Source organism: Carlito syrichta, unplaced genomic scaffold (assembly GCF_000164805.1).
Source record: "Carlito syrichta isolate Samal-C Ts95f unplaced genomic scaffold, Tarsius_syrichta-2.0.1 Scaffold91562, whole genome shotgun sequence".
Classification (NCBI taxonomy): Eukaryota; Metazoa; Chordata; class Mammalia; order Primates; family Tarsiidae; genus Carlito; species Carlito syrichta.
This window is the reverse complement of record NW_007035658.1, coordinates 664028-691560: the sequence shown is the minus strand read 5'-3', so window position 1 is coordinate 691560 and position 27533 is coordinate 664028. Positions and strand designations below refer to the sequence as shown.

General features: G+C 50.2%; 1 protein-coding gene across 1 annotated transcript; it reads right to left on the bottom strand.

Annotated features, from left to right (window-relative positions):
- Positions 1-1243: 1243 nt before the first annotated feature.
- PLA2G4D (phospholipase A2 group IVD) lies at positions 1244-27533 on the bottom strand. Its single transcript, XM_008059491.1, has 20 exons — positions 27489-27533; positions 21705-21777; positions 21374-21510; positions 20458-20589; positions 19374-19414; positions 18965-19010; positions 17566-17629; positions 17049-17185; positions 16141-16251; positions 15978-16015; positions 15663-15798; positions 15220-15356; positions 13668-13890; positions 4712-4829; positions 4200-4337; positions 3834-3941; positions 3497-3691; positions 3076-3242; positions 2325-2511; positions 1244-1470 (listed from the first exon to the last, which is right to left on the bottom strand). The coding sequence occupies exons 1-20, from the start codon at positions 27531-27533 to the stop codon at positions 1244-1246; spliced, it is 2460 nt and encodes an 819-aa protein (XP_008057682.1).

Genomic DNA, 27533 nt, shown 5'->3' with positions numbered 1-27533 from the left:
CTGTCCTGAAGCTCCTACTGTGGCCTCCACCAGGGGCCAGGGCAGCCACAGGTGTGTGTGAGAGTGTGTGTTATGTATAACCTTGAGTGGGGGAGGTAAGAAGTTTGCCAGTGATTCACAAAAAAGATTATACACTATGATCAAATGGAATCTGTCCCAGGAATGCAAATAGTTTAATATAAAAAAAATCCATTAATGCAATTAATTAACAGAACACAAGAAAAAACCATGTGATCATTTCCATAGACACAGGAAAACATTCGACAAAACGTGACACCCTTCATGATAAAAACACTCAATGAATAAGGAAAAGAAGGGAATTTCCTCAGCCTGATAAAAGATGCCTAAGCAAAACCCTCAGCTAATATCATATCGAATGGCAAGAGTCGTCAGGAACAAGACAAGGACATCTGCCCTTGCCCTGTCCATTTGACATTATGCTGGAAGTTCTAGTCAGGGCAATTAGGGAAGAGAAAGAAATCAGAGGCATTCAGTACAGGAAGAAAGAAGTAAAACCATCTCTATTTGCAGATAGCATGATCTGTATATAGAAAATTCTAAGGAGTCCACAAAAAATCATTAGAACTAATAAACAAGTTCAGCAAGCTTGCAGAGTACAAGGTCAACACACAAAAATCAACTGCAGTTCTATAAATAGCAATGAATGATCTGAAAATGAAATTCAGAACATAATTCCATTTACAATATCATGTTTTAAAATAAAATACTTAGGAAAAAGTTTAACTAAACAAGTACAGGGCTTGCATAGTGAAAGGAGGAGGAGGAGGAGGAGGAGAAGGAAGAGGAGGAAGAGGGAATGTCTTCATGATATACTATTATTCCCAATGCCTGAAGTCAACTCTCAGGTCAGGCCATCCCCTGCCCTTCCTGTCCCTACTCCTGATCTGACACCCCTAGCTTACCTCCCAAATCCATTCTGCTCAGGCACGAAAGAAATTATGTGTGAAAGTTTGTCTGGTTGGACCAGCTGTTCTACACACTGGCCTGGTGAAGAGTTTATTTTCAACTCCTCTCAAACCAACCATGCCTGTAAGGGAGAATTCTGGGTGGGGTGCAGAGCCCTCTGGACAGTGAGACTAGTCACAGAGGTGGCCCAGGTCTGGGAGAGCCTGGAACTCCAGCCAGGGAGGGCTGTGACTGTGCCCATCTGTAGACTGGGTTCAGTCTCCAGCCCCTGGAGGGTCAGACTGTGGCCCTTAGGGTCCTGAGGCCTTGAGCAGCCTCAGGTCTGCACCCCTGGAGGCCTTGCCTCTGGGGCCCGGTGCTTTAGAGCAGTCCTCAAGGCCTGCAATATGGTGCCCTGGCTGTTCCGCACGTTGTAGTCACTGAGCCGCAGAAGGCGGTCAAAGTCTTCCTCCTTGTAGGTCATGTTGAACAGGGCATAGGGGGAGGTGGCTCCAGTGAGATCCACCTGGCCAGCTTGGAGCTCTTCGGGGCTGCGCGGGACACCTGTCCAGGGGTGGGAGGGGGGTCATGAGTCAAAAGAGAGGCCTCCACTGCTGGGCAGGACTAAGCTCCAGCAGCCACAGGGAAGGGTTGCTCCCCACTGGAGGGGCCATCGCTCTCTCCTCCGTGCTGTGTCCTTTGCCCAGAAACAGAAATGAGGGTAGTAGGATACTATCTGGAGGGATGAAGAGTTTCCTGTCCTGCATTTCCTGGTAGTGGCTGGATTCTTTAAGCTCATGGTGGAAACAAGGGGATGCAAGAACCAGTCCTTGCTGAGAGAGAAAATTCTTTAGAGATGTGGGTTGAGCATGCTAAGTGCCAAGCTGGGAGCTCTGGAATTATAGTGGGAACCAGAAGGCTGGGAGTAATTAAGTTCTCCTACCATAAGGAGATAACACTCAGACCAGTTGGTTGGAAAAGAGAACAGGAAGGAATGATGAGGGTTTAGATTTTGAAGCTCCTGTGGAGAGGCTCAGCTCCCTGACAAGGGGCCCCAGCCTAAGTGGGATCAGTATGGTGAAGGGGACATTGATCTCTAGCCCCCACTCCCACCACAGAGCAGGAGGGCAGAGGAGCCCAGGAGCAGCTGGGGGTAGTAGAGGAAGGGGAGGCAAAGGAACCAGGGTCATGACAAAGAGGACACCAGCACAACGACCTTGCAAGCAGGGGACCCTGAGGGGATCTGGGCGTCAATCAGCAAGGAGACTGGGGTGGGTGTCCGGGTGGGATTGCCCTAAGACTTTATCTGGGCAGACTCTCTTTCCTCTGCTGGGTGGCTGGGATTAGGGCTGGAGGTAAGCCCAGGGCAAGCCTCTGAGGGGCCAGCCTGCCTGGTTGTTAGGGAGGGGCTGCCTTACCAGGGGCTGAGTGGTCCTTGAAGGAGGCATTGACCAGTGGGAAGTGCAGCAGGACAGGGGCCTCGGGGCAGGCGGGGTCCGAGAAGAGGTGGCACTCCCTGGGCTGGCGCTGGTCCTGAGGGCTGGGCTCCACTCGGGGGAAGGGCAGCCCCTGGGTCCGGCAGTACAGCTCAGTCTGCTGCAGCGCCTGGCAGGGAGAGGGCGGCCCAGAGTGAGCCAGGCCAGCCCAGATTAGTGCCGGGATGGTTTTGGCCCAAGCTGCTGGCTCCATGTTAAGACAACAACCTGGTTCTGTCCTGTTAACGGCCCAGCTAGGCTGCAGGTGCCTTGGAGAGACCCGGAGGGAGTCTAAGGATCCTGGGGGTCTGTAATGCAGGTGGGGTCTGGACCCAGTCCCCTCTCCCTTCACCCTGGATTGCTATTGCTGGATTATTCAAGCCCCAGAGCCTAGAGGGCCTCAGCGGGAACCTACATCGGCACTGAGTCTCCAGGGGAGGTCTGGGGGATGGCGGTGGAGAAACCAGGGTCCCTTCTCAGTTCTGTCCGCTGCTCCTCTTTGGAGCATGGCCCCAGCACCACCAAAGCTCATTCCAGTTGAAGACCCTGGTAGCGGCCAGTGGAACAGCACCTGTCACCCCTCCTTCCCCCTGGGGACCCAGGAAGTATGGGGCAGTGGCTCAGTGGCCCTGCCGTTTGCCTCTGGAGCTTGGCCGGGCTGGGCAGAGGGGTTCCCGTGGGGGACCAGGGGTACCTCAAAGGGCGATGACAGGGAATAGTCGAAGGAGAGGATGAGGTCCAGCCTGCGGCCTGGCCGGAACATGGAGGGATAGCTGGTGTTGATGAAGTAGCTGGCGTCGACCAGGCAGAGCTGAGGCTCCTGGGGGGTCAGCTGGCCAGGAGTGGAGTCTAGCTGGCAGTCTGGTGGAAGAGGCATGGCAGTCAGAGGGAGCCACCCTGCCACAGGTCGTCAAGCTGTCCTTGTCTTACCTCTGGATCACTCCCTGAATGTGCATGCTACCCCACCCTTCCCCAAGACCTCTCGAGGGGATCTTCTCCAGGCCACACAGAATTGAATGCTGTCACCCCCACAGCCTCTGCCAGCCCTCAGACACGGCCTGTCCCGAGCCAGGAGCCCAACCCAGTTCCCTGAGACCCACAGCCATGACCCTGACCTGCCCAGGTAGAGAAGTCCTTCTGGCTGCGGTAGTCCTGGTGCAACTGCAAGCCCTGGAGGAAGTTGGAGCTGCTCTGGTGGAGTGGTCTGCCCGTCAGGAAGCCCTTAAATGCCTGGGCCAGCATCGTTCCTGGCTGCAGCCACAAGGGATCCAGCCATGAGGACATCCTTGAGGAGGCAGGGGTCTCCTTCTCTGCAGTCAGAGAAACAGACACTGGTCCAGTGAGGGGCCTGGAAGTGTCCAGCCCTTCTTCCCCTCAGACACCCAACCCCCCCAACCAGAGTCTGAAGGGAGCAGCCTCACCCAAGCTCCCTCTCAGCGCCCCCTTTCCCACCTATGTTCCTGATCTTGTCCTTGATATGCTGCTTCCAGGCCTCCCCAGAGCTAGTGAGGTCGTACCAGGCATCCAGCAAGTTCAGGGAGAAAATGTTGCTCCAGATAGCTGAAGGCCAAACCCCCAAGAGAGTCAGCCCTCAGGTCCCAGCACCCTGCCTCCCACCATCTAAAAGCCAGTGGTCCCGCCCATGGGTGCTGCTGATGAAAACGGAGTGGGGAGAGGGCTGTTCCCTTAACAACTCTTCCCACAGCCCACCCCTGCCTCTTGTCCTGGGGCTCTGCCCAGACCCAAGATATAGGAGTCCTGCCCATGCAGAGGCCTGGCCTGGGCCTGGGCAGGGCCTTCAGAGTGACCGCCCCTCACCTTCCAGAAAGCAGATCCGGGGCTCGGGGAGCCTCCTCATCAGTCGCCCCATGAAGAACTCAGAGCCGAAGAGCTCAGGAGGGACAAAGGCCCCGTACTTCAGGAACCCGACCTCATAGGGGGAGAACTCGACCCACTCTAGGGGGGTGGGAAGAGAGGCAGGAATGTGAGGAGGCTGGACCAGCAGAGCCCCAGCTCTGGCAAAAGCCAAAGAGTCTACCCTCACCCTCTCTGTGCCTGCCACCAATGCAGCAGATGTGAGGAACGCACACTCCTGGGCATCAGATGTGAGGAATGCACATTCTCCCGCCCAGCCCTTGTGCCACATTCTCAAATACCCCAGCCGCAGGGGTATTTGGGAGCTCCCCTGGCTGGCTCCTGAGCCCATAGACACTCATCCAGAAGGTTGGGTAATCTGTGCAGGAGTTTCTGCTTGCATGCTCTGGGGACTCTCAGGGCGCAGAGGATTGGGGGAGTGTGTATGTTGGAGGGTGGAGTGAATAGGACTGTACCCTTAAAGTCGACTGTCTCCAGATTGTTCTCCTTGACGCTGAGGCTCAAGTAGAGGGGCAGGGGGTTCTGGCCCCGCTCCAGTGCGGCTCTCTGTCCTGACAGCTTCTGATCCATAACCTGGGGTCAGAGATCAAGAGGGTCTAAGTGAGGTTGGGAGAGCTCCCCGGAGGCAGCAGCCCCACCAGGCCGGGCTGGGTGGGGAGTGAGGAGGCAGAACTTCCAGTGGGATTTGGGGGGCATGGGTGGGTGTGTGCAGTCAGCCCCAAATGCAGGGTCAGAACGTATCTCCAGGGAGGGTCATTCACAAGGACGCCAGTGTCAGCAGTGCTTCCAGGGGCCCCATCTTGATGTGTTTAGGGATGGAGTGGATATGGACACTGACATGTGCACACACATGCACTACTTTCCAGAAAGGTCACAGCCGTCCCCTTTTAGCATACATGGTAAGCTAGGCCAGGATAGGGACTACCTCTTCTAGGTTCACCTCAGTGCACTTCAAGTTTCAGCCCTTTCCAAATGCTGTCCTGACATCCCTACCTTCTCCTCACCACCCCCTATCTTTCCTGCTTTGCACAATATGAAGTCATACCATTCCTTTTTGCCTTCTGTTCCTGATGTTTTCTTCCATAAAACTCCAAGCTCTGTCTCCCATGGCAAGGGTGTGACTTGCCTTTTGGGGAGCCTCCAGAGAGCCTCCCTGAGTTCCAGGGGCAAGGGGAGATCTCATTCTACACAGGGTCAGAGTTGCTGGTAGGGCTCATCCCACAATGGTGGTGCCTGCCTGGAGCACTGCCTGGGAGAATCACCTTAGGAAGGATTCTGCTGTCATAGCTGAGGCTGATGCTGTCAGCCCTGGGATGTTTCTGATGGCGCAGCACATGTGCTATGAATGTGTTACCCCTCCCTTTGGCTCTTGGAGCTGGAAGGATGTGTAGTCTCAGGGGCTTTGAGCTGCCAATATCATCCCTCATCTTCAAGTTGCGCACAGACATGTTGAATACGCAGATTTCTGGGTCCCTACTGAGAATCAGCCTGTCAGAAGACAGTTTGAAACTTGCCTTTTAAAAAAGCCTCCGGTGATTCTGACAACCAGCCAGGTGTAAGAATTCTAGCCCAGCCTGCCCAAGGAGGAGTCCTGTCTCACATCCATGGCAAAACCCCAACACACCCATGTATCTCCCCCTCCCCAGCAGCCCTTCTGGCACTGACGAGAGCACTCGTGTGTCAGCCCCAGTCATCTTTCCCCTGTTCTTCAGTGGTCCCCAACATGACTTGAGTTATAAGAAATCCACAGGAAATCCCCAGATAAAACTCAAGCCCCTGCCACTCAAGATGCTCTTATGTCTACAAGCTGGTCCTGCAGGCATGAATGTGTACAGGTGATGGAGGTGGAAGAGGTTTGACTAACACTTGCAATTTCCCTTCTCAAAGTCTTTTTATTTAGGAATCCTGTTTGTTCTTTTGGTACATATGATGATGGAAAATGTACCCCTTCACTACAGCTGCGTAATGTATGATCTAGGGAAAGTTTTGTAAAAGGATCAGCATAGCCCTCCATCTACTGAAACAGCAGCACTCAGTATACCCTTTAAGAGCACATCGGTAGTAAGCTGTGGCAGGAACTCAGTCTCTAGCCCCCCAGTTTCCAAATGAGTATCCCCAACACTGCAGAACACCATTCCGACACCTCGAGAATTCCACTGGAAACGCTGGCACTTAGGGCCACATGGGTCAAGTGTCCTGGTGGAGTAAGGGGTGGGTAAAACCTCTTGTCCAGAGTTGAATGAAAATATGTAAGATCTCCTTCTAATTCAGCAAAAGATTAAAGAAAATCTCTGAGTTTCTCCTAGGGAAATGGTGAGTAGCTTCTAAGTAGTTCAGAGCTTGTCGGCAAAAGATTCAAGAAAAAAGTTTCAGAGATAGTTTGAGAAGCATGGATTATAACTCGTGTATTTTACAAGTAGGTTCTTATAAACACAGAACCAATATTAAATATGTATGTAGCCAGGCGCAGTGGCTCAAGCCTGCAATCCTAGCACTTGGGAGGCCGAGATGAGAGAGTTGTTTGAAGCCAGGAGTTCCAGAGAAGCCTGTATAACATAGTGAGACCATATTTCTACAAAAAAAAATCAAAAAAATTAGCCGGATGTGGTAGCACATACCTGTAATCCCAGTCACTCAAGAGACTAAGGCAGAAGATCACTTGAGCCCAAGAGGTTGAGGTTGTGGAGAGCTGTGATTGTACCACTGCACTCCAGCCTGGGTGACAGAGTGAGCCCCAACTCAAAAAATAAAAAATAACTATAAACTTTATACATAAAGTCTTGCATTCAGTCATTACTGGAGGACTAAATAGTAATTAAATAAAAGTCTTCTTTATAGCCTAGGACTAAACTGCATTTTCTAGAACCTTGTAAAGTGAACTGTTAAAACAAGTCTCCCATTCTGTACTAATTTCTGCCACCAAGCAGAAGAGTCAGTTATTAAAACACATTTTCATATCCCCTAACGCTAGACAGGATGGCCGTCATTAATAACTCAAAAAACACCAGATGCTGGAGAGGATGCAGAGAAAAGGGAACATTTCTACACTGTGGTGGGAGTATAAACTAGTGCAATCTCTGTGGAAAACAGTAGGGCAATTTCTAAAAACTTGACCTTCCATACAACCCAGCAGTCCCCCTTCTGGGAATATACCTGGAAGAATGCAAATCATTCTACAAAAAAGATACCTGAGCACACTATTCACAATAGCAAAACATGGAACCATGTGCTGCCCATCAAAAGTGGACTAGATTTTTAAAAAGTGGTACATATCTATGATGGAATATTACACAGCCATAAAGAAGGACAAAATTATGGACTTTGCAGCAACTTGGATGGATTTAGAGTTGATCCTACTCAGTGATCTATCACAGAAACAGAGAACTGAGTGCCACAAGTTCTCACTCATAAGTGGACCCTGAACATTTATCATAATACTACATAAAAGAGATTGCCAGTAGCAGATCACTGCCGGGGGGGGGGGATACATCAATAAGGGTGCCTTATCCCAAACCAGGTGAAGTGAGGAGCAATGGGAAGCCCAAACTTCACCTGTTCAATGACCACTTATGTGCCTAACCCTGAATTGCATCCCATATCTTTAAAATTAAAAAGTAAAATTTTAAAAAATAAATTTTATGAAGAGATAAAAAATCTTCAAAACGGAATATGAACTTAAAGAGTAAATCCAAAGAATACAGAGGGTATAGTAATAAAGTAAAAATATCATGGGTAATTATATTGGTTTTACAAATTCAATGCTATTTCAACAAAAATATCGACAACATTTATCACAGAACTTGATGCTGGTTCTGTCATATGATTAGAACAGCAGAGGGCCAAGTGTAGCCAAGAGAATTCTGAAGAAGAATCCAGGTGGTGGGTGGAGGTGAATGCCCTGATCAATACCAGGATTTATCACAAAACTCTAGTAATTAAGTCAGTGAACCATTGGCATGCGGTTAGAGAGTTTGTCCTCTTAGAACAGAATGGAGCATTCAGGAAGAGCCCATGAATATATAATAGAAACTTGACACATGACAGCAATGCAGGTCAGCGAAGAAAAAAAGTCAATAAGTGAAATTGGGAACATTTGCTACCTATATAAGAAAAGAATAAAATTGGATGCCTATCCATATGACACATGAAAAAATAAATTCTAGGTGAATTAAAGCCCTATTTGTAAGAAACAAATCTTTAAAACTGTTGGTAAAAATATACAGGTATTTTACATTTGGGATCAGGAAAAGTAAAACTCCCCAATGCACAAACCATAAAAAGAATGATAAATTGGAGTATATTGCAATTATGCATTAACATCATTATAACTGATAAAGGATTCACATCCAGAATATATAAAGAATTCCTATGAAACAATAGAAAAAAGACAAATTAAATAGACAAGTGGAAAAGGATAGAGTAGGTGACATGGAAGAGGAAGCTCGGGTGATAAAGATACTTGAAAATGTGATCAGTCCTAGTAAAAATCAAAGAAATGCAAAACTGATCAACTTTCCTTTCAATATTTTAAAAAAATTCAAGGCAAATTTGTTTTGGTCAGATGAAAAAAATTTTTAAAGTCTTAAGATGAAGTAGAGTAAAAGGAACTATTATCCATAGGTAGTGGAAGTGTGAATTAATCCAACTCCTTTGCAGAACAATTTGGCAATAGCTAGGAGAGTGGAAGGAGCTTGGACCCAATGACTCAACAATTCAACTGCTGGGAATAAATCTTGGAAGCTGAATAATCTTTAATATGTGAGCACAAATTGTACACATAAGTAATATTCTATTTTAAATTTGTGTATAATAAAATATATATAATAAAGGAATATAGAATATATGTATTTATGTGTTATAATCATACAATAGAATAAAGTATAAAAATTGTAGATATTCATGGGATGGTAAACCTAAATTCAGGATGGTGGTGACCTCTAGGGGCAGCAGGAAAATGGGACTAGGGTAGGGTATATACAAGGGGCTTCAATTGTATCTGTAACATTTCATTGCTTAGGCTGGTTGGTGAGATTATGCATATTCATTACATTATTCTTTATACTTATAGCACTTAAGGCCTACCTTAATAAGACTGAAAGATCGCATATTGACAACCTACATCACACCTTAAGGAATTAGCAAAACAAGAGCAAACCAAACCCAAAGCTAGCAGAAGAAAAGAAATAATGAAGATGAAAACAGAGGTAAATAAAATTGAAATTAAAAAAAGACAAAGTATCAATGAAACAAAAAATTACTTCTTTGAAAAGATAAATAAAATTGATAGCCCACTAGCTAGATTAATTAAGAAACAAACAGAGAAGATTCAAATTCGCTCAGTCAGAAATGAAAACGAAGGCTGGGCTCGGTAGCTCAGCCTGTAATCCTAGCACTTTGGGAGGCTGAGGTGAGTGGATTGCCTGAGCCCACAAGTTCGAGACCAACCTGGGCAACTTGGCAAGACCTTGTCTCTACAGTAAAATAAAAAAATAGCCGGGTGTGGTAGCACACGTCTATAGTTCCAGCTACTTGGAAGGCTGAGGCAGAAGGATCGCTGGAGCCCAGGAGGTCGACACTGGAGTGGCTGTGAGCATGCGTACCACTTGCACTCCAGCCTGGGTGAAGAAGTGAGACTCCAACTCAAAAAAAAAAAAAAAGAAAGAAAGAAAGAAATGAAAATGGAGACATTACAACTGATACAATGGAAAAATTCAAGAGATCATCTGAGACCATTATGAACACCTCTATGCAAACGAACTAGAGAATCTAGGGGAAATGGATACATTTTTGGAAACATACAACTCCCAACCTTGAATCAGGAAGAAACAGAAACCTGAACAGACCAATAATGAGCAGCGTGGTTGAAACAATAATTAGAAGTCTCCCGACATAAAAGAAGTCCAAGACCTCATGGACTTACAGCTGAATTCTACTAGACCTTCAAAGAAAAACTTGTGCCGATTTTACTGAACTCATTCCACAAGATTGAAGACGAGGGGAATCCTCCCTAACTCATTCTACAAAACCAGTGTCATTCTGATATCACAGTCAGGAAAAGATACAACAAGAAAAAAGAAAACGACAGACCAATATTCTTTATGAACATAGATGTAAAAATCCTCAATAAAATATTAGCAAACCGAATTCAACAGCACATACAAAAAATAACACATCGTGACCAAGTGGGTCTTATCCCGGAGAAACAAGGGTGGTTCTCCCCCCTCAGAACTGGAAGGAGGCAAGGATGCTAACTTTCACCACTCTTATTCAACATGGTACTGCAAGTCCTAGCCAGAGCAATCAGTCAAGAAAAAGAAATAAAAGGTATCCAAACTGGTCCAAATTGGAAAAGAAGAAATTAAACTATCTCTGTATGCCAACAATATGATCTTATAACCAGAAAATCCTAAAGGCTCCTCCAAAAGACTCTTGGACTTGATAAATGAATTCAGTAAAATATCAGGATACAAAATCAACACACATAAATCAGTAGCATTGCTATACACCAATAATGACCAAGCTGAGAATCAAATCAAGAACTCAATAACATTTACAATATCAGCCAAAAAGTTAAAATGCCTAGGAATATATTTAGCCAATGAGGTGAACAATCTCTATAAGGAGAACTAAAAAACACTGATGAAATAAATTGTAGAGGACACAAACAAATGGAAAAACATCCCAGGTTCATGAATTGGAAGAAACGACATTGTTAAAATGACCATATTACCCAAAGTAATCTACAGATTCAACACAATCCCTATCAAACTACCAATGTCAAGTGTGAACTAAAATTCACATGGAGCCAATAAAGAACCAGAATAGCCAACACAATCCTAAGCAAAAAGAACAAAGCTGGAGGCATCAGCTTTACCTAATTTCAAGGCTGTAGTAACCAAAACAGCATGATACTAGTACAAGAGCAGACACACAGACCAATGGAACAGAAAAAAGAATCCAGAAATAAACCCAAATACCTGCAACCAACTGATCTTTGACAAGGCAGATAAAAACATTCACTGGGGAAAGGACATTCTACTCAACAAATGGTGCTGGGAAAATTGGATGGCAACATGCTGAAAAATGAAACTTGATTACTATCTCTCCCCATATACAAAAATTAACTCAAGATGGATTAAAGACTTAAATGTGAGACCTGAAACCATAAAAATCCTAGAAGAAAACCTAGGAAAAACTCTTTTGGACATTGAACTGTTGCCAACCAACAGTCTACAGCTGCAGAACTATTCAAGTCTTTGAATAATGACATATCAGGAAAACTGAATTGGTCATTTTGTGTCAGTATATGCAGGAATGGAGAGACTCCCATGACTAGACAGCTTTCTGGTTTCACTACTCAGGTCAAAGAGGTCACTTCTGAATGTGAGTCTATGCACTGTGTCATCCACACAGAAATGCTGGCCAGCCGGAAAATGTCACCTGAACTTAACGTTTTGCAGGATGTGATTAAAATTATCCACCACATTAAAGTATATGCCTTTAACTCACATCTGTCCACACAGTTCTGTGAGGAGATGGACACAGAACACACACATCTTATCTTATACACATAAGTGACATGACTTTCTAAAGGTAGATCACTCGCCAGAGTTTGTGAGAGCTGCTCCAGAGATTTCCTTTAGAAAAACAGTCACCACTGGCAGCACCTTTCAGTGACACAGAATGGGTTGCAAAACTTGCTCACTTTTGTGACGTATTCAACCTGCTCAGCAAATTCAACCCGTCGCTTCAGGAGAGAAAGAAAACTCTACATTGAAAACGAAATTGGAATTATGTTCAAGGGGCTACATTGAAAACGAAACTGGAATTATGAGGGTGACAAGTGAATACTGGAATTTTTGACATGTTTCGAGCATTAGTAGAGATTTTGAAAGAGATTGAGCTGGGGCCTTCTTTCTCCTAGCTAGTGGATGATCACCTAGCTCAGTTTTTGAGTTTGAGCATGACTTCTCAACCACAAAACTAGAAAAGAATGGATCCATGAGCCACTTGTGAATAAGTCAGGTGAATCGACTTGGTCCATGTTAGAAGAGGATCAACTGCTTGAGGTTGCAAATGACAGTGACTTTAAAAGTATGTCTGGCCGGGCTCGGTGGCTCAGCCTGTAATCCCGCGCCTTTGGGAGGCTGAGGTGAGTGGATTGCCTGAGCCCACGGGTTCGAGACCCGCCTGGGCAGCGAGACCTCATCTCTACAAGAAATCAAAAAAAATCAGCCGGGCGTGGTAGCGCATACCTGTAATTCCGGCTACTCGGAAGTCTCAGGCGGAAGGATCGCCGGAGCCCAGCAGGTGAGGCTGTGGTGGCCAGGAGTGGCCACTGCACTCCAGTCTGGGCAACAGAGTGAGACTCCAACTCAAAAAATAAAAATAAAAAAATAAAAAAATAAAAATAAAAGTATGTTTGAGAAAAACCACAGAACTCCATACATTCTGGATAAAAGTCAGGGCAAAATATCCTAAGATTGCCACAAAAGCACTGAAAAGCCTGCTCTGGTTTCCAATATCCTATCTTTGTGAAGCAGAGTTTTCTGCAGTGACAGCAACTCAAACGAGATTATGGAGTAGACTGGACATAAGCAACACACTTCGTGTGTCACTGTCTCTCATCACCCAGATGGGACCATCCAGTTGCAGGAAAACAAGCCCAGGGCTCCCACTGATTCTGCATCATGGTGAGTTGTAGAATTATTTCATAATATATTACAATGTAATAATATAGAAATAAAGTGCACAATAAATGTAATGTGCTGGAATCATCAGACACCACCCTCCCCACCGCCATTGCTATGCTCCCCATTGTCTTCCATGAAACCAGTGCCTGATGCAAAAAGTTTAGGGACCACTAGTATAATGGCCACTGGAGACTCAAAAGGAGGAGGGGGAAGGAGTGGAGGGATAAAAAATATCACCTTATCAGATATAGTGTGCACAGGTGGGGTGATGGATACACCTGAAGCCCAGACCAAAACTATTTATACCCCCCAAAGCTATTGAAATTTTTTCTAAAAAGAAAAAAAAGGAGGTTCTGGGATTAGAACCCAGGGAACCTGGCTCCAGAGTCTGTACTTCTAACACTACCCTAAAGAAGAAGAACAATACATTTCATACTGCAGTATTAATAAAAGTGGTTCTAGCAATCTTACTTATGCAACGCAAAAGCTTCGTTTGCTTAACTGACTTCGACTGATCCCCAGCTCTTGAGAGATCCAGAAATTTCTGTTTCGTGGCAATCAATTGAAGGGTAGCCTGACTCAGAAGGCAGCACTCCAAAGCAGGGCACACGCTAAAACATGGCCTCTCCCACCCAGCAGGAAACGCGCACGCGCGTGTCAGCCGCTCGGGTGCCCGTGCCATACCCTTGCCCCCACCCCGCTTGTGCAGGCGCCCTACCTGGCCGTGCAGCATGGACTCCAGCACCAGCGCCCACAGGTCCACGAAGGTGGTGGGGTGGCCCTGCTCAGCCCGCAGCTCCAGCTCCCGGCGGTAGCTCTCCAGGCGCTCTGGGGAGAAGGCCTCCAGCTTGCTCTTGGTCAGGTGCTCTCGGGCGTGTCCGATGGGACCCTCCAGGTCCCTCTGCGACCACTCAGGGTCCCCGTAGAGGTGGGCCATTGTCCTGGGAACACACGACAGGAGGAGGCTGGGGCCCAGCAGGGGGCACTGCGATTCCTCCTTCCCACCGGCAGCTTCTCCCCACCGGCGGCTGCCCCTGCCAAGACTCCCCTAGATCAGCGCTGTCCGGTATTAATACAATGGGAGCCACTTATGTCATTTTAAATCGAGCAGCCACATTAGAAAGTAAAAAACCTGTAAAAATCAATACCGATGATGTATTTTTAATTCAATATAGCCAAAAATGATGGTTTCAACAGGGAATCAATAGAAAAAGCTATTGACATCATAATCTATTTTTTTTTTCATACGAAGTCTCCAAAATTCGCCGTGTATATGTAACACCTTAGTGTGGTGTTACAGGGTTAGAGCTGGGCCCCCACGGAGGTGAGAACCCCAGAGCTTGCCCATTTCCCCATACCTCCCCACCCATGCCCACTCTCCTTTCTCTGCTGACTGGGGTGTCTGGAGAGGCATAGGAATTAGACACTCCTTTAAGGCCAGCCCAGGGTGTCCATGCACACATTTCAAGCAGTCGATAACCACAAGTGGCCAGTGGCTACTCTACTGGACAGTCCTGTTCTAGGCCCCACCCATATCTTCAGTCCTGTCCTGATGCCCTCTGAGACTCTGCTCGTCAACAGCTGTCCCCTCAACTCCTCTAAGGAATTTCCTCTTTTACTCCTGAAAGTCACACTTCAAGAAGACTCAAAGGAACGACTCTCTAACAGTGAAATATTCCACCTCATCCTAGGCAGGGTGAGGGTGCAGGGAGGCAATGTTGTCTTTAGGTAAAATCGTACCTCTTGACCTCAGTTTCCCCATACACACAGTCCTATATGGGCAATCAGAGAAACTACCTCAAAGAGTGTGGTGAGGACTAAATGTAATAAGAATGAAGGACAAAAGAGCCGCTGATGAGGAACTCCGGGCACGAAGCGTTCCACCCGGGTTGTCCCTGCCAATCCTGTGGCGTGTGTCCTATCATTGCCCCCTTTGGAGATGAGTTGCCTGAGAATCAGAGGAGGTAAGTTGCCCCAGGTCCCCAGCCAGGAGTGGTGTTGCCGGGACTCGAGCCCTCTCCTCTGAATCACCTGAGCCAGCAACCTTGCAGTGCTTCAGTGACATCCGGAATGAACTTCCTGCATCTCCAGGCTCATGGTGGGACTTCTGGAAATGTCTGTTTCCCGCATGTGAGAAAGCCACTCAGTACCCATCAGATCCTACCACGCACGCCTGCTTGGTTTCCCCATACAGAGGGTCCCTCTGGTGTCCACTCCACCCCGCCCCCAGCCCTGATCATCTCTGCCTTTGCAGTCCCCAGGACCCTCACCATGTAGAGCCTGAGGTGCCACTGAAGTAGGTCACACAGTCCAGGAGGCCCAGCTTCTGCAGGGCCAGTAGGTGGCCGTAGAGCGAGGTCATGGCTCGGGCACCTCCTCCTGTGGCCACGATGCCCACCACGGGGACCTGGAACATGCACAGACACAGGCTGGCTTCACAAGGACAGGGACGAAGACCTCCTGCCTTCCGGGGCCCCATCCCCCTCCCTGCCTCCAGGGCAGGGACCTTGCGGTCAGGGCCCGAAAAAGTCAGGGCTAGAGCTGGGCCCCCACGGAAGTGAGAACCCCAGAGCTTGCCCATTTCCCCATACCTCCCCACCCATGCCCACCCTCCGTTCTCTGCTGACTGGGGTGTCTGGAGAGGCATAGGAATTAGACACTCCTTTAAGGCCAGCCCAGGGTGTCCATGCACACATCCACTGCATCCCCAGACCTCATCCTCCTGCAGATCTCTGTCCAGCTGCAGGGCCTGCTTCAGGGCCTTGGCCACCACCTGCTTCCTCCGGCTCAGGAAGGCCTGCTCCTCAGCACAGGGCTCAAAGCCCAGGTGTACAGCCAGCTCCTTTGGGCTGGAGCAGTGGAAGTCAGGGGTCAGGGGGCATCTGTACTGCTCAGTCACGGGTTGGCCAAACTCACAGCGAGCTGCCATAGAACCTCTTGCTCAAATCCAAGGACCACCCTTTTCCCCAGCACTCCCCTTGCCCGAAGCCACCTCTCACTGTCCCCCACAGACATGAATGTGTCTTACCAGTGCTCCGCCTTGAGTCTCAGCCTCACTCCTGGGGCCTGAAATCAAAGCAAGCGCCCTTACTTGGATTGTCCTAGAACCTGAGAGGCACGTGCGTATCCCCTGGGGCCTTGGCCTCCCTCCTCTTCCCATTGGCCTCTCCCATCCAGAGGAGGCCACTTACATTTGCAGCAGGAACATCGATGGTCGCCTCCTTCCCCGTGGCCAAGGGCCTCAGGGGCACAGTGAGATGCCCAGCTACGTTGTCCCAGTTCCAGCCATGGCTTGTGGAGCTCTGGAGGGAAATAATCATTCATTCGTTCATTCAACAAATCCATACTGAGTATCTGAGCCTGCAATCCAGACAAACACAGGCCCTCCCTGATAATATAAAAATAATTATAAGACTTATTATAATTGTGATAATTACAGTGATTAATAATTACAAAATCCTAAAAGCTAACCTCTATCTAGTACAGAGTCCTTGCTGTCACTGAATAGCATATGCACGAGTTCATAAAGAGACAGGCAATGAACTGATGTTAGTAAGTGTCATGAAGGACAGAAGCAGCTTGACGTGAAAGAGGTTCTGATGCAAATGAAGGGGGCGGTGTGGGGAGTATACTTGAGGTGGGAGGTCCAGGAGGTCTTCTCTGAAGAGGCACCATTTGAGCTGAGATGTAAAGGAGGAGGAGGAGGAGGAGGAAGAAGAGGCAGCCTTGGGAGGAGCCAGCAGAAAACAGGAAAGCGCTTGGCGTGTGCTGGAAAATGGAGAGGAGACAAGCATGGCGGGGGCATCGTGCCTGAGGGGGAGTGTGGAACAAAAGGAGGCAGCAGAAGTGGGCAGGGGCCGGGCCACACCGGGCCTGTGGGCACAGACATCAAGTTTCATTCTAAGGGACTCAGTGGAGGAGCCATGGGACGATCCAAAGCCTGACATGAGACAACCAGCCCCGGTGATCCTCCCTGTCTGCCAAGGCCTAACTGGGGGGAGACTGACAAGGCCACAGGGGGAGGCCAGGGAGGGGCCTGCGGCAGCTGGAGCTGAAAAAAGGCCAGGATTGACGGGAGCAGCTTGGAGCCAAAACCCACCCTCAGGCATCCACTCAGCTCTGTCTCTTGGGCCGCCATGTAGTGGAAGCGGAAGGCAGAGGCTGTGTCCAGGGCGGAGGTCTGTGTGTCCTCGTAAGACCCCTTCAGCACTAACTCCAGCTCCAGTTTGTCTCGATCTAGGGAGAGAGTGGGCAGGCCCACATGAGGAGAACGGGAGCCCGGAAGCCCAGCTCCAACTTGGGAAACCAGCACCACTGCCTGGATATGGTGGAAGTCCGGAAGATTGGACCATGGTAAACAGGATTCTGAAAAAGGCCCTTCCCAGCTTACAGAGCCCCCAAACCCAAGGGACTCCCACCTCCTGCTACCTGATCTCCCTAGGGTCAGGGGACCCTTCTGCCCAGAGGAGATATATGGCCCTCTGTGCTGTGTGGACAAGAAGGGGGAGGGCAGCTCTGTCTTGCTCCCCCACTCCTGCCCCGTGCTGGTTTCCCTGCAGCCCTCGACACGCTCACATTTCAGGCAGAGGCTGGGCCTGGTTCTGAGCACATCTCACCTTTGACCACAGCGGTGCTCCCTGCGCTGTCCAGACACACATCCAGGCATGACAGCTCTCGGGCCTGGGGCAGACCACATCATGGGTATTAGGGTGCTCTGCAGGGCAAGCTGAGGTCCCCTCAACTTCAACCCCCTGAGCCCCACTGTCCCAAATCCACCATGCACAGAACAAGAAGTGGGGCTCAGAATGGGACGGTATGCAGACACCCTTCAGCCATATCTGATCTTCGGCATCTGCTAAACCTGCTGTTCTGGGGCAGCCAGAGAGACCTGGCTCCACCCCAGCCCCTGCTTTCTGAGCTTTACCAAACTGCTGGAATCTCAGAAAGCTCCTGGCGGCCAGACATGGCTCTTTCTCCTCTGCGCTTCTCTGCAACCTCGGCCTGGAAGATGTGTTCCGCAGTGACTCCCAAGTAGCATAAGCAAACCACTGGCCGGCAGGGCAATGGAGTGGGCATCAGAGAAACGCTCACCACTGCAGCAGCTAGAACGTCTGCTGACTGTCCTCTGCCTCACTGACGTGCCAAATGGGCCTCCCGCATGCCCTCTGTGAAGCATGACAGTGGGTGCCCGCCACCCACTCTCACAGAACCACGGAATTGACCCAGCCACCGCTGGTCTCCATCACCTCCCAAGGGGCAGTGCTGGAGGCATGACTGCATTTTAATGTAATACATTAATGTAATACAAGCCCATCAAACAGGCACTCACATGCCCCTGGGAGTAAGCACTTTCTTAAATTTTGTGTTCCGTGTTCCTTCGCAGGGGACTTTGGTCCACCTGCTCCCCGTGAGGCTGTGCTGCTGCTGGTCTGAGGGCCACCCTTTGAGCAGAAAGAGTCTAATGCGTCGCTTGCTCGCCACCTTGTGGCCATTCTTCCCCACTGCAGCCTCGTGAGCTTGTTTTAGGAGCGCGGACGAGGACGCTCCCTGGGTCCAAGGAGGAGCAGATTGACCCCCTGAGCCTTTCCCATCTCCTAGATCGGAAGCACATCACGCCGGAAGCTCCCACTTAGCCTCAGTGATCTCAACATTAACAACCTGAAGGTGGATCCAGCCTGCATGACTTCCTCGCCGCTTTCCAGGAAGACCTCAGAGTCAATCCCCAAGAACTCTGAGTTCATCACACGTGACCAAACACCATCAGGAAGCACCTAAAATTCCCCCAGCAGTCCCTCAGCCATCCAGCCTCAGCCAGGACCTCCTCTCGCCAGAACCCTGACTCCTCTCTCCTTGTGCCCCTTAGCTCCAGGCCTCTCCAAGACCCACCCCCAGGTGACCACCTGGCTGGGAGGCCAAGGGTGGTCTCACCACAAAACCCTGCCCCAACTTTGTCCCTTCTGGTCCGCACCCCAGGCAGTTCCCCTCCTCCCCCTCAAGCCCGGGGAAGGCGATTACCACAAGGACATCATTGGTGATGAGGTTTTCTGAGTGGTCTGCCGACCTGGAAAAATAAAACATCCAGAGTCTGTCCTTGCAAAGGTAAATGCTTCCTGCAATGCCCTGCCCCCTCCCTCCCTTGTGGGGTCTCCCTGGGTGATGCTGAGGACTCTCAAAGCTCTGGATGAGGTTTGGGGGACAAGATGCTTCTGCTGAAGAGGTAAGGGGAGACAGGAGGGAGGGAAGAATATCCGCCTTCCTCTCTTCATTTCCCCAAAAGAAGCCCCAGCCCCAGCCTCTCTGAAGTGGGGAGAAGAGGGACAGCCAATCGTACCAGGACTGATCACACAGAGATCTGGGTCAGGGCCATTTCCCCACATGGAGTCTGAGTCCCAAGACACTCCCTGGGGTGTGTGATGTTACTCACCTTTTTTCCATCAGGAACTCCATGTCCAGCTCTTCCTCCCCCTGAAATCACAGAGGACGAGCAAGTCATCAACTTATATATGTCTTTAGAGTTGACACAGTTCTCTTACAGGTGTTCTTTCATCCTCTCAGTCTCGGAAGAAGGCACACTAGTACAATTATTTCCGATTTACGGGTGAGAAAACTGAGGTGTTGGGCCAGATGGGCTACCTGCCCACATTACCCACAGCTAGTACATCTGCAGAGAACATGTCTCCCTCCCTTCCGGATCCCAAAACTCTGGGCAAGGCTGAAGGAGAAGACAGGGAGCACACCCAAAGGAGACACGGGGAGGGAAAGGGCCCATTTCTTCTTCCTCCTGAGGAGGGCACAGACCGTAGACCCCAGACCCCTGAACTCTGGCCTCCCCACCCCTAGCCTGCAGCAGGAAAAAAGTCAAGAAAACCTTCACGAAGCAAGCCTTGGGCACCCCAAACAGGAATGATGGAGCCCACAACTGCCCCAAGGATGGTTGTGTTTTGAGGGACATTAGAAAGTTCTCCATCTCCCAAAACCTTCCTGCCACAGATGACTAAAATTCCTCCATGGGGTGACTCAGTCTATAGGTGTAAAGTTAAGTCTTCTTCTTTCTTATTAAAATGAAAATATCGGCCGGGTTTGGTGGCTTAGCCTGTAATTCCAGCACTTTGGGAGGCTGAGGCGAGTGGACTGCCTGAATCCATGGGTTCGAGACCAGCCCCAGCATCTTGGCAAGACCTCGTCTTACAATAAATAAAAAGTTAGCCAGGCATGTTAGAGCACGCTTGTAGTTCCGATTACTTGGAAGGCTGAGGGGGAAGGATTGTCGGACCCCAGCAGTTCGATGCTGGGGTGGCTGTGAGTGTGCCACTGCACTCTAGCCTGGGCAACGGAGTGAGACTCCAGCTCAAAAAAAAAAAAAAAGAAAAAGAAAATGTCTCCAGGAGCGGTTTACATTTTTCTGTAAATGAGTTCAACCAGTGGCATCCCAACAGGTGGGAGAAACTGAGCGACTTCCTCAGACTGGAGTCAGAAGAGGTGGGGGCCCTGGGGACATCCCCACCCACCTGAGGACTCTGAGAGAAGGTCTTCTGGAGCCGCTTGCCAGGGAGGACCTCTGAGATGTCATAGAGAACCTTGAAGCAGACGTCATCCTCCGAAACTGAGTCCTCATCATAGATGCTGAGCTCTAGAACATTCTAGGGACCAGGAGCAGTAACTTAGCAGTAACTTATCTACTCGTAGCAATAATATAGCTACCTTCTGTTGAACCCGTACTCGATGTCCAGAGCCAGAAAAGATTATGGCCCCACGCTTCTGTGCTTCAAAATAAAAATAACTGTAAATTTTTTTTAAAGTATAAAGAAATACAGCAGAGTCCCTACTTTCCCCCCAATCATTTTTGTTTTTATCAAAAATAAAATTCTGGCTGGGTGTCGTGGCTCATGCCTGTAACCCCAGTACTTTGAGAGGCCGAGGCAGAAGGATTGCTTGAGCCAGGAGTTCGAGACCAGCCTGGACAACATAGCAAGAGCTCATCTCTATAAAAAATAACACTAATAATTTTAAAATAAGTAAATAAAATTATATCAAAGACTTCCCTCCCCGCCATGTCTTTCTCTTCTCTGGGCTTTGCTGATTCCCTAGGGCTTATCCTAAGGTAAGTGTCAGGCTGTGTGCCAGTAGTCATTTAACCCCCAATGACCCAATCAGGAATGGATTCTTACTGTGTCTGTTGAACAGATGGGCCTAGGAAGAAACAGCAACTTGTGGGAGGTCATGTCCCACAGCCGGTGGTGGAAGGACCATGTTCATTTGTTCACGTTCTCTCCCACACAGCACATACAGGCCAGGGCAAAAAGACACCCTCCTCCCGAGGGCTTCTCTGACTCAGCCCTGGAGGCAGAGTGCCACCTCAAGAGCCTTCCCTGTGGGGGTACAGCCTATTCACGGGGGAGTGGCCAAGGGCACCCTTGACCTTACCTTGACCCGAGTCTGGATTAGGAAACTGAAGGTCTCGTTCCATACAGGATGACTGGAGTTGACGACCGTTTTGGTCTTAAACTTCATTCCCGGTGCTGTTGGCAGCTGGAGGGTCACGTATGGGTCTGCTTCACTCACTGTCAAGGTCCAGGAAATGTTGTGAGACAGCACTCCCCACACCCCTCTCTCCGGGGACTGCACCAGTGTCCCACCAAGACCCCAGTGGCCACCATGGGCAGCTCAGAGCAGCCCAGGGCATTCGTCTGGGCCTTTCCCATGGAATCCTGATCCTCCCTCCACACACTCACAAACCTGGAAGACAGTTACTCACACAGGTCAGCCCGGCGCAGGTTCCGTGCCTCCAGAACCTTCACGGTGAGCCGCCAGCAGGCCGAGGTCTCCCTCTGGAAATAAATAAAATACTAAGTCCCTCCCACTAATTCCCTCTCCCAAACCCGAAGCCGCTGTGCTGCATTCCCTGGCTGCAGGCACCTTCACAGATATCCCGATACTTGGCGGTGCTGACACACTGGGGGATGTCCTCTGAGGGCCAAACATCCTTTGTCCACCACAATCCTGGGGGTCATGACTTTTGGTTGCAGCAGTCAGGGTATGGCAGGCCTCCTTGGGGTGGAGTTTGTGGGACCCCCTCCCTTTCAGGGACAGGATTCCACAGTAAAATGGACAAAGCAGGGAGCTGAGGGTCAAGGAGCCACCACATTGGTCAGTTTGATGTCGGCCACATCCAGAGCTCCCAGGGAGGGCAGCCCTTTGGCAAAGCTTGTAGCCCTGCTGCCCAGCACCCTACCCCAGCACTTTTGGACAGGAAGTGAGTACATGAGTTAAAGGAGGCTGAGCCCCGGGGAGCTCAGTGGTCTGTGAGATCCAAAGGCACTTCACTGGAGCCCACCTGTACTCCCTGGGTGTGAATCAGGAAACCCTGAGAGCATCAAGCCTTTACAGGGAGCAGGGGGCACCGTGGGTGAAAGGCCGCTGTGTACTAAGATGCCAGTGAGGCCACATCAGGCCACAGGCAAGCCCAGGTGATGAGGGGGAAGAAGCTGAGTGGGCAGAAGCTCGAAGGGGCAGAGGTACCGAGCAGAGAGTGGGCGACGGGAGGAAAAGCAGAGGGCAGGTGGGGTGTGGCTGAGTCCTGTCGGGGACAGGGCACTTGGGAGGGGGCGTCCCCAAGCCCCACTGCTGAGGTCTGAACTTTCTGTTCTTCCTGGACCCGACTGTGTGGCCTTTTCTGGGCACTCTGAGGTTTCTTATAAGAGAACGTCTGTGGGCTGGGCTCAGCCTGTCATCCCAGCAATTTGGGAGGCTGAGGCGAGTAGATTGTCTGAGCCCATGGATTCGAGACCAGCCTGGGCAACTTGGCGAGACCTTGTCTCTATGATAAATAAAAAATTAGTCGGGCATGGTAGCTCTCGCCTGTAGTTCTGGCTATTTGGAAGGCTGAGGCGGAAGGATTGCCTGAGCCTAGCAGGTCTACAGTGGGGTGGATGTGAGTGTGCTACTGCACTCCAGCCTGGAGGTCACTGGGCTCACATCATCTTTTTTTTTTTTGGAGTTGAAGTCTCACTCCATCACCCAGGCTGGAGTGCAGTGGCACGCTCACAGCCACCTCAGCGTCAACCTGCTGGGCTCAGACGACCCTTCCATCTCAGCCTTCCAAGTAGCCACCATGCCCAGTTAATTTTTTTTTATCACATTGTAGAAATGAGGCTGGTCTTGAACCCCTGGACTCAGGCAATCCTCTCGCTTCAGCCTCCCAAAGTACCGGGAGTATAAACTTGAGCCACTGCGCCCAGCCAAGGTCTCACATCATCTTGAAAGGAGCCTGCCTTGGAGAAGCATCTATGGGGCATGTGGCTCCAGCTTGAAGAGTTTGTGCTGGAAGGCCAGTAGAATGTGTTCTAGCAAGGAGGGTCACTGCCTGTACCTGGGGGTCTGGCGCAGTGGGAGCCCCCAGATAGGAGGGGACTCTGCAGAGCCACAGGGTGGCAGGGCCCTAAGGGGCGCCACTCCCATGAAGACGTATGCAATGCTAACCCTGGAGACATGCAGTATGGCAGCCCTGGTGAAGAACCCATCCATCCCCATACCAGAAAACACCTGTGCTGGGGCTTCAGCCACTCAACGGGCTCTGCTACCAGGTTAGACCCACACCAAGTAAGTACAGTTTCGTCAGACCCTTATCTCCCCTCCACGCTGAGGGAGCCAGAGGCAGCACAGTGCTCACAGGTGGACATTTGACATCGTGTGGTTGGGGACAGTGGTACGATGACACCAAAGCTGTTTCCTACTTTGCAACCTCCCACGACCACACCCACCTCCATGCACGTGGTCAGGTCTCAGTGCCCCCCAGGGCTGGTCTCTACCCCACACAGATGCTGCCTGTTGGGGGGTGGGTCAGTGTTCACCTGACTCCCCACTCCCCACAAAGAATCATAAGCGACGATGGGCCACAGCAAAGCCACTGATGACTCGCAACCCCACCCGGCATCTCGCCCTCCTGTGACTCCATGCTGAGCGTCCCTGTCAATTCGTCAGCTTCCTGGTGGCGTATACATGATCTCCCGAGCAAGGCAGACTTGTTCTCTCTTCTTGGGGGTTAACTCCACGACACCAGCAGCATTCAGCCCTGTAGGCCTTAAGCCAGAGGTTGTAGCTGGCAGAGATTTAACAAGCTTTTAGACAACTGGCTTTATGCTCCCCTACCCCCATAACCTTTGCCACTGCATGCCACAGGGAAGCCATGACTGGGGTGCCCCCCACTCTGAGTCAGGGGAAGGGCAGAGGCTGCGCCGCCTCACTGTCCCACTCCTCGGGCCATGTCGCGGCCCCCCAGGTCCATAGCTGCTCTAAAGCCACTTGGGGCTACTAAGAAGTGTCCCTAGTTACTTCCTAGCCAGTCACTGTACCCAGTCTCAGCAATGTTGTTCATTTCTCCCTCCTGTCACCGAGAGCTTCTCAACCTGCATTCCCTGGCCAGTGTCTTTCCTAGGGTAAAGCCCCAATTGCCTAAGGCCATCGCTAATGTAGAGCACCCAGAGTATGGCATGACTGTGACAAGAGTTACAACGACTGGGGGTTAAAGGCAGACCTGGGGCCAGGCTGTCTGGATTTAAACTCTGGTCCTGCCATTTACTTGCTGTGTGAGTCTGGAGAAGTTACCAAACTTCTCTGTGCCTCTGTTTCCTCACCAATAATGGAAATCATAATAAAACTGACCTCACAGAGTGTTCTGAGGCTAAAATTGTTCATTCTTGCAGAATGCTTAGGACAAAAGTAAGCAGTTTCTGGGCAATTGCTCTTATGAGTCTGTATGGTGTGCTTGTTGCATTTCTAGGTGCTGTGATTGTTGCAGATACCAGGAAGAAATCACTTTTGTCAGACCCAGAAAAAATAGAACCCAGATGCATGAAGGAAAGGAGTTTCATGTTTACATGTCTGAGATAAGAACAGTTTCCACGGACTTTTTCTCTTTCTTTCTTTTTTTGTGTGTGTATAAATAGAGACAGGGTCTTACCCAGGCTGGTCTCAAACTCCTGGGCTTAAGCAACCCTCCTGCCTTGGCCTCCAAAAGTACATGAGCCACTGTGCCTGGCTTTCCAAGGACTTTCTAAAAACTCCACAGAAAACCCTTCTCATATCTCCTGCTTTGATGAGATTTATCACTAGACATCCTTTGGGACTGCAGTACTTTGGAGAAAATACTCTCAAAAAGAAAATAAAACAAACCAACAAAACTCTTGCCCAGAAATGACATCTCCACCAGTGAACTGACAACAAATCTGGCTTTGAGCCTCTGAAACAAAGTCTCTTCTAAGCAGCTCATGAGAATTTTCCCTTTTGCTAATAAAATCTTCCCTTTACCCTTCTCTCACCGGATGCATTGGTGCTGGCCATTCTGTGCATTCAAGTTATAATCCTCTCTCATTCCGGAGTAAACTCAATATGTTTAAAGAGAATTGCCTCTGGGTCTTTTTTTTTTTTATGTTACCAGTACTGTACCGAGCATGCTGCTCATTCTGACTTGACTCACCCTCCCACAGCCCCCTAAGGTAGTACTCTGGTTTCTTCCCGTTCTGCAGATGAGGGAATCCAGGCTCAGGAATGTTTACTTGCCCAAGGTCACAGTGTGAGCAGTGACAGAGCTAGAACTCAAACTTCAAGGCCAGAGCTCACAACTTCTGTGCGGTTCTACCTTCCTAGGACTCCACTTCTTTGTAAAAGCATGCAACTTTTCCCCCACTGTCCCGTGGATATTCAGACATGTATGATATTCATGCTAACTAGCATATTAACTAGCAGAGTCTTTTCTGTTGAGGGCAGTGGGGCTTCCTCTTCCCTTTTGAAAGAGTTTTGCTTGATGACTGACCCAGAATGCTTCGAGAGGGGGTTCTTCAGCCCAGCTGCCTGTAGGAGCCTATAAGTGCCTCCTGTTGAGGGTCTCAGCCACTCTCTCTCTGAGTCCTGCCCAGGGACCTTGGAGCCTCTGCCTTCCTTCTCCTTGTAGAGAGGCCTGGAGCCCACGTTTGCCCGGGAGTTTCTGGAGAGGCTCAGAGCTGGCTCCTGCCCATCTCAAATGATGTGGCCTAAAGGAGCCTAGGGGTGCCAAGCCCCCCAGACTGGGGTCCAAAGTATCTGTGACCATGATCCTGGGTCTTTGGCAGGAAGAGAGAAATGAGCAAATGTGCCCTTTCCCCCGCTGGGACCTGGTGACTCATAGAGGGGCAGCGGGGAAGGCTTGAGAGAGGAGAAGTGGAAGCCGGGGCACAGCCTCAGGCCCTGAGTGTCCCTGAGTCAGGCTGAGCTGATACTCTAGACCACATAGCAGGCACGTCCCAGAACAGGTCCTGGACACCCAGCCTGCCCTACCAGCCCAGCTCCTGCTCCAGGGCAGGTTCCAGGCCCCCTGTTCCAGCAGGAAGGAGGCTGGGTGAGGCTGCTGCTGAGGCTCTCCTGCCACAAGAACCAACTTGAAGACTGGGGGTCGACTCAGTCCTGGGAACACCAGCCTGGGGCAAGGCACTTCCCGGGTGTGGGGCAGACTCAGCTGCCAGATCACTGAAACTTGGGCATTTGTTGTACCCTTGAGGTGGACCAGAGCAGGCTGAGAAAGGAAGGGGATGGGTGCACAGCCTTTGCCAGGAGCTTGAAGGGAGAATATTTCAGACCCCCCCCCCCCGCCGGTGAGTAGTTCTGGGCTCAGGGCTTCTGATGGGAGGGGGTGATGGAGCCAAGGCTGCCAGACCCTCCACAACTCTACAGCCTCGGGATCCCCTCAGACCCAAGTTTCTCCTGATGTCTGGCTTGTGGATGGGTCCTCCTGACAGCATATTTCCAGGTGTCTGACCTGCCATAGGCCACGTCCTTTCCAGGAGTACCAATCTGGAGCTATTTTTCTAGATCCAAGTGAGACCTAGGTCTCAGGGCCAAGGCTCTAGAAGTCCAACAAGTCTGCAAATAAGGCAAAGGACCTCGAGACAGTGACCTTGGCACACGTAGCCCCCCTCCTGGCTACCACCTGAGACACCAAGGATGTCTGAGGAGCCAACCCTGCTGTCCTTGGTCCCTGGCAAAAGAAGAGAAGTTTGGGCAGAGGGGAAACACCCGGCAGAGATGGAGTTGAGCAGTCTGCAGGTCTCCTTGGTCTGGGTGCAGCTTCATAGCTCTTGGGCCAGTAAATAACTGGCAGTGGGTGGGATTTGGGCTCACAGAGTCCCTGAGACACACAGGGTGATTCTAGGACTCCAGCCAGCTCCAGGAAGTCCACGGGCCTGCAGGTGGAGCACCTCCTCCAGATCTGGAGTGTCAGAACAGAACAGGCAGCCAGGGGCCACTGTGTTCTCTGATGTGGGAGGAGGAGGGGAAGGATCCCTGGGGCACTGCTGCTGATCACTCATGGCGGGGGAGGCTCTGCTGACCAGACTCATGTTTCCCAGGCCTTGCTTCTAGGGTGCTGCTCACCCATCCCACCTACTCTGATCCCCAGACTCCCTCACCCTCCACCCCAGTCTAGGCAGAGACCAGAGTCCCCCTGATTTCAACTTGTCATGCTTCTCAGAGTGCGCCCTGGTCCCATGGGCCCAGCAGACACCGTTACCTGGTGAGGATGGCCAGGTGGTCCCCTAGTTGACAGGCCCTCCAT

Excerpts from the sequence above, each read along its gene's own strand:
- PLA2G4D (XM_008059491.1), bottom strand. The coding sequence starts at position 27,533 with ATGGAGGGCCTGTCAACTAGGGGACCACCTGGCCATCCTCACCAG. Across the intron at positions 15,799-15,977 it reads AGACTCAAGGCGGAGCACTG|CCCAAAGGAGCTGGCTGTAC; the intron begins GTAAGACACATT and ends CCACTGCTCCAG. Across the intron at positions 13,891-15,219 it reads GGCACCTCAGGCTCTACATG|GACAATGGCCCACCTCTACG; the intron begins GTGAGGGTCCTG and ends GTGTGTTCCCAG.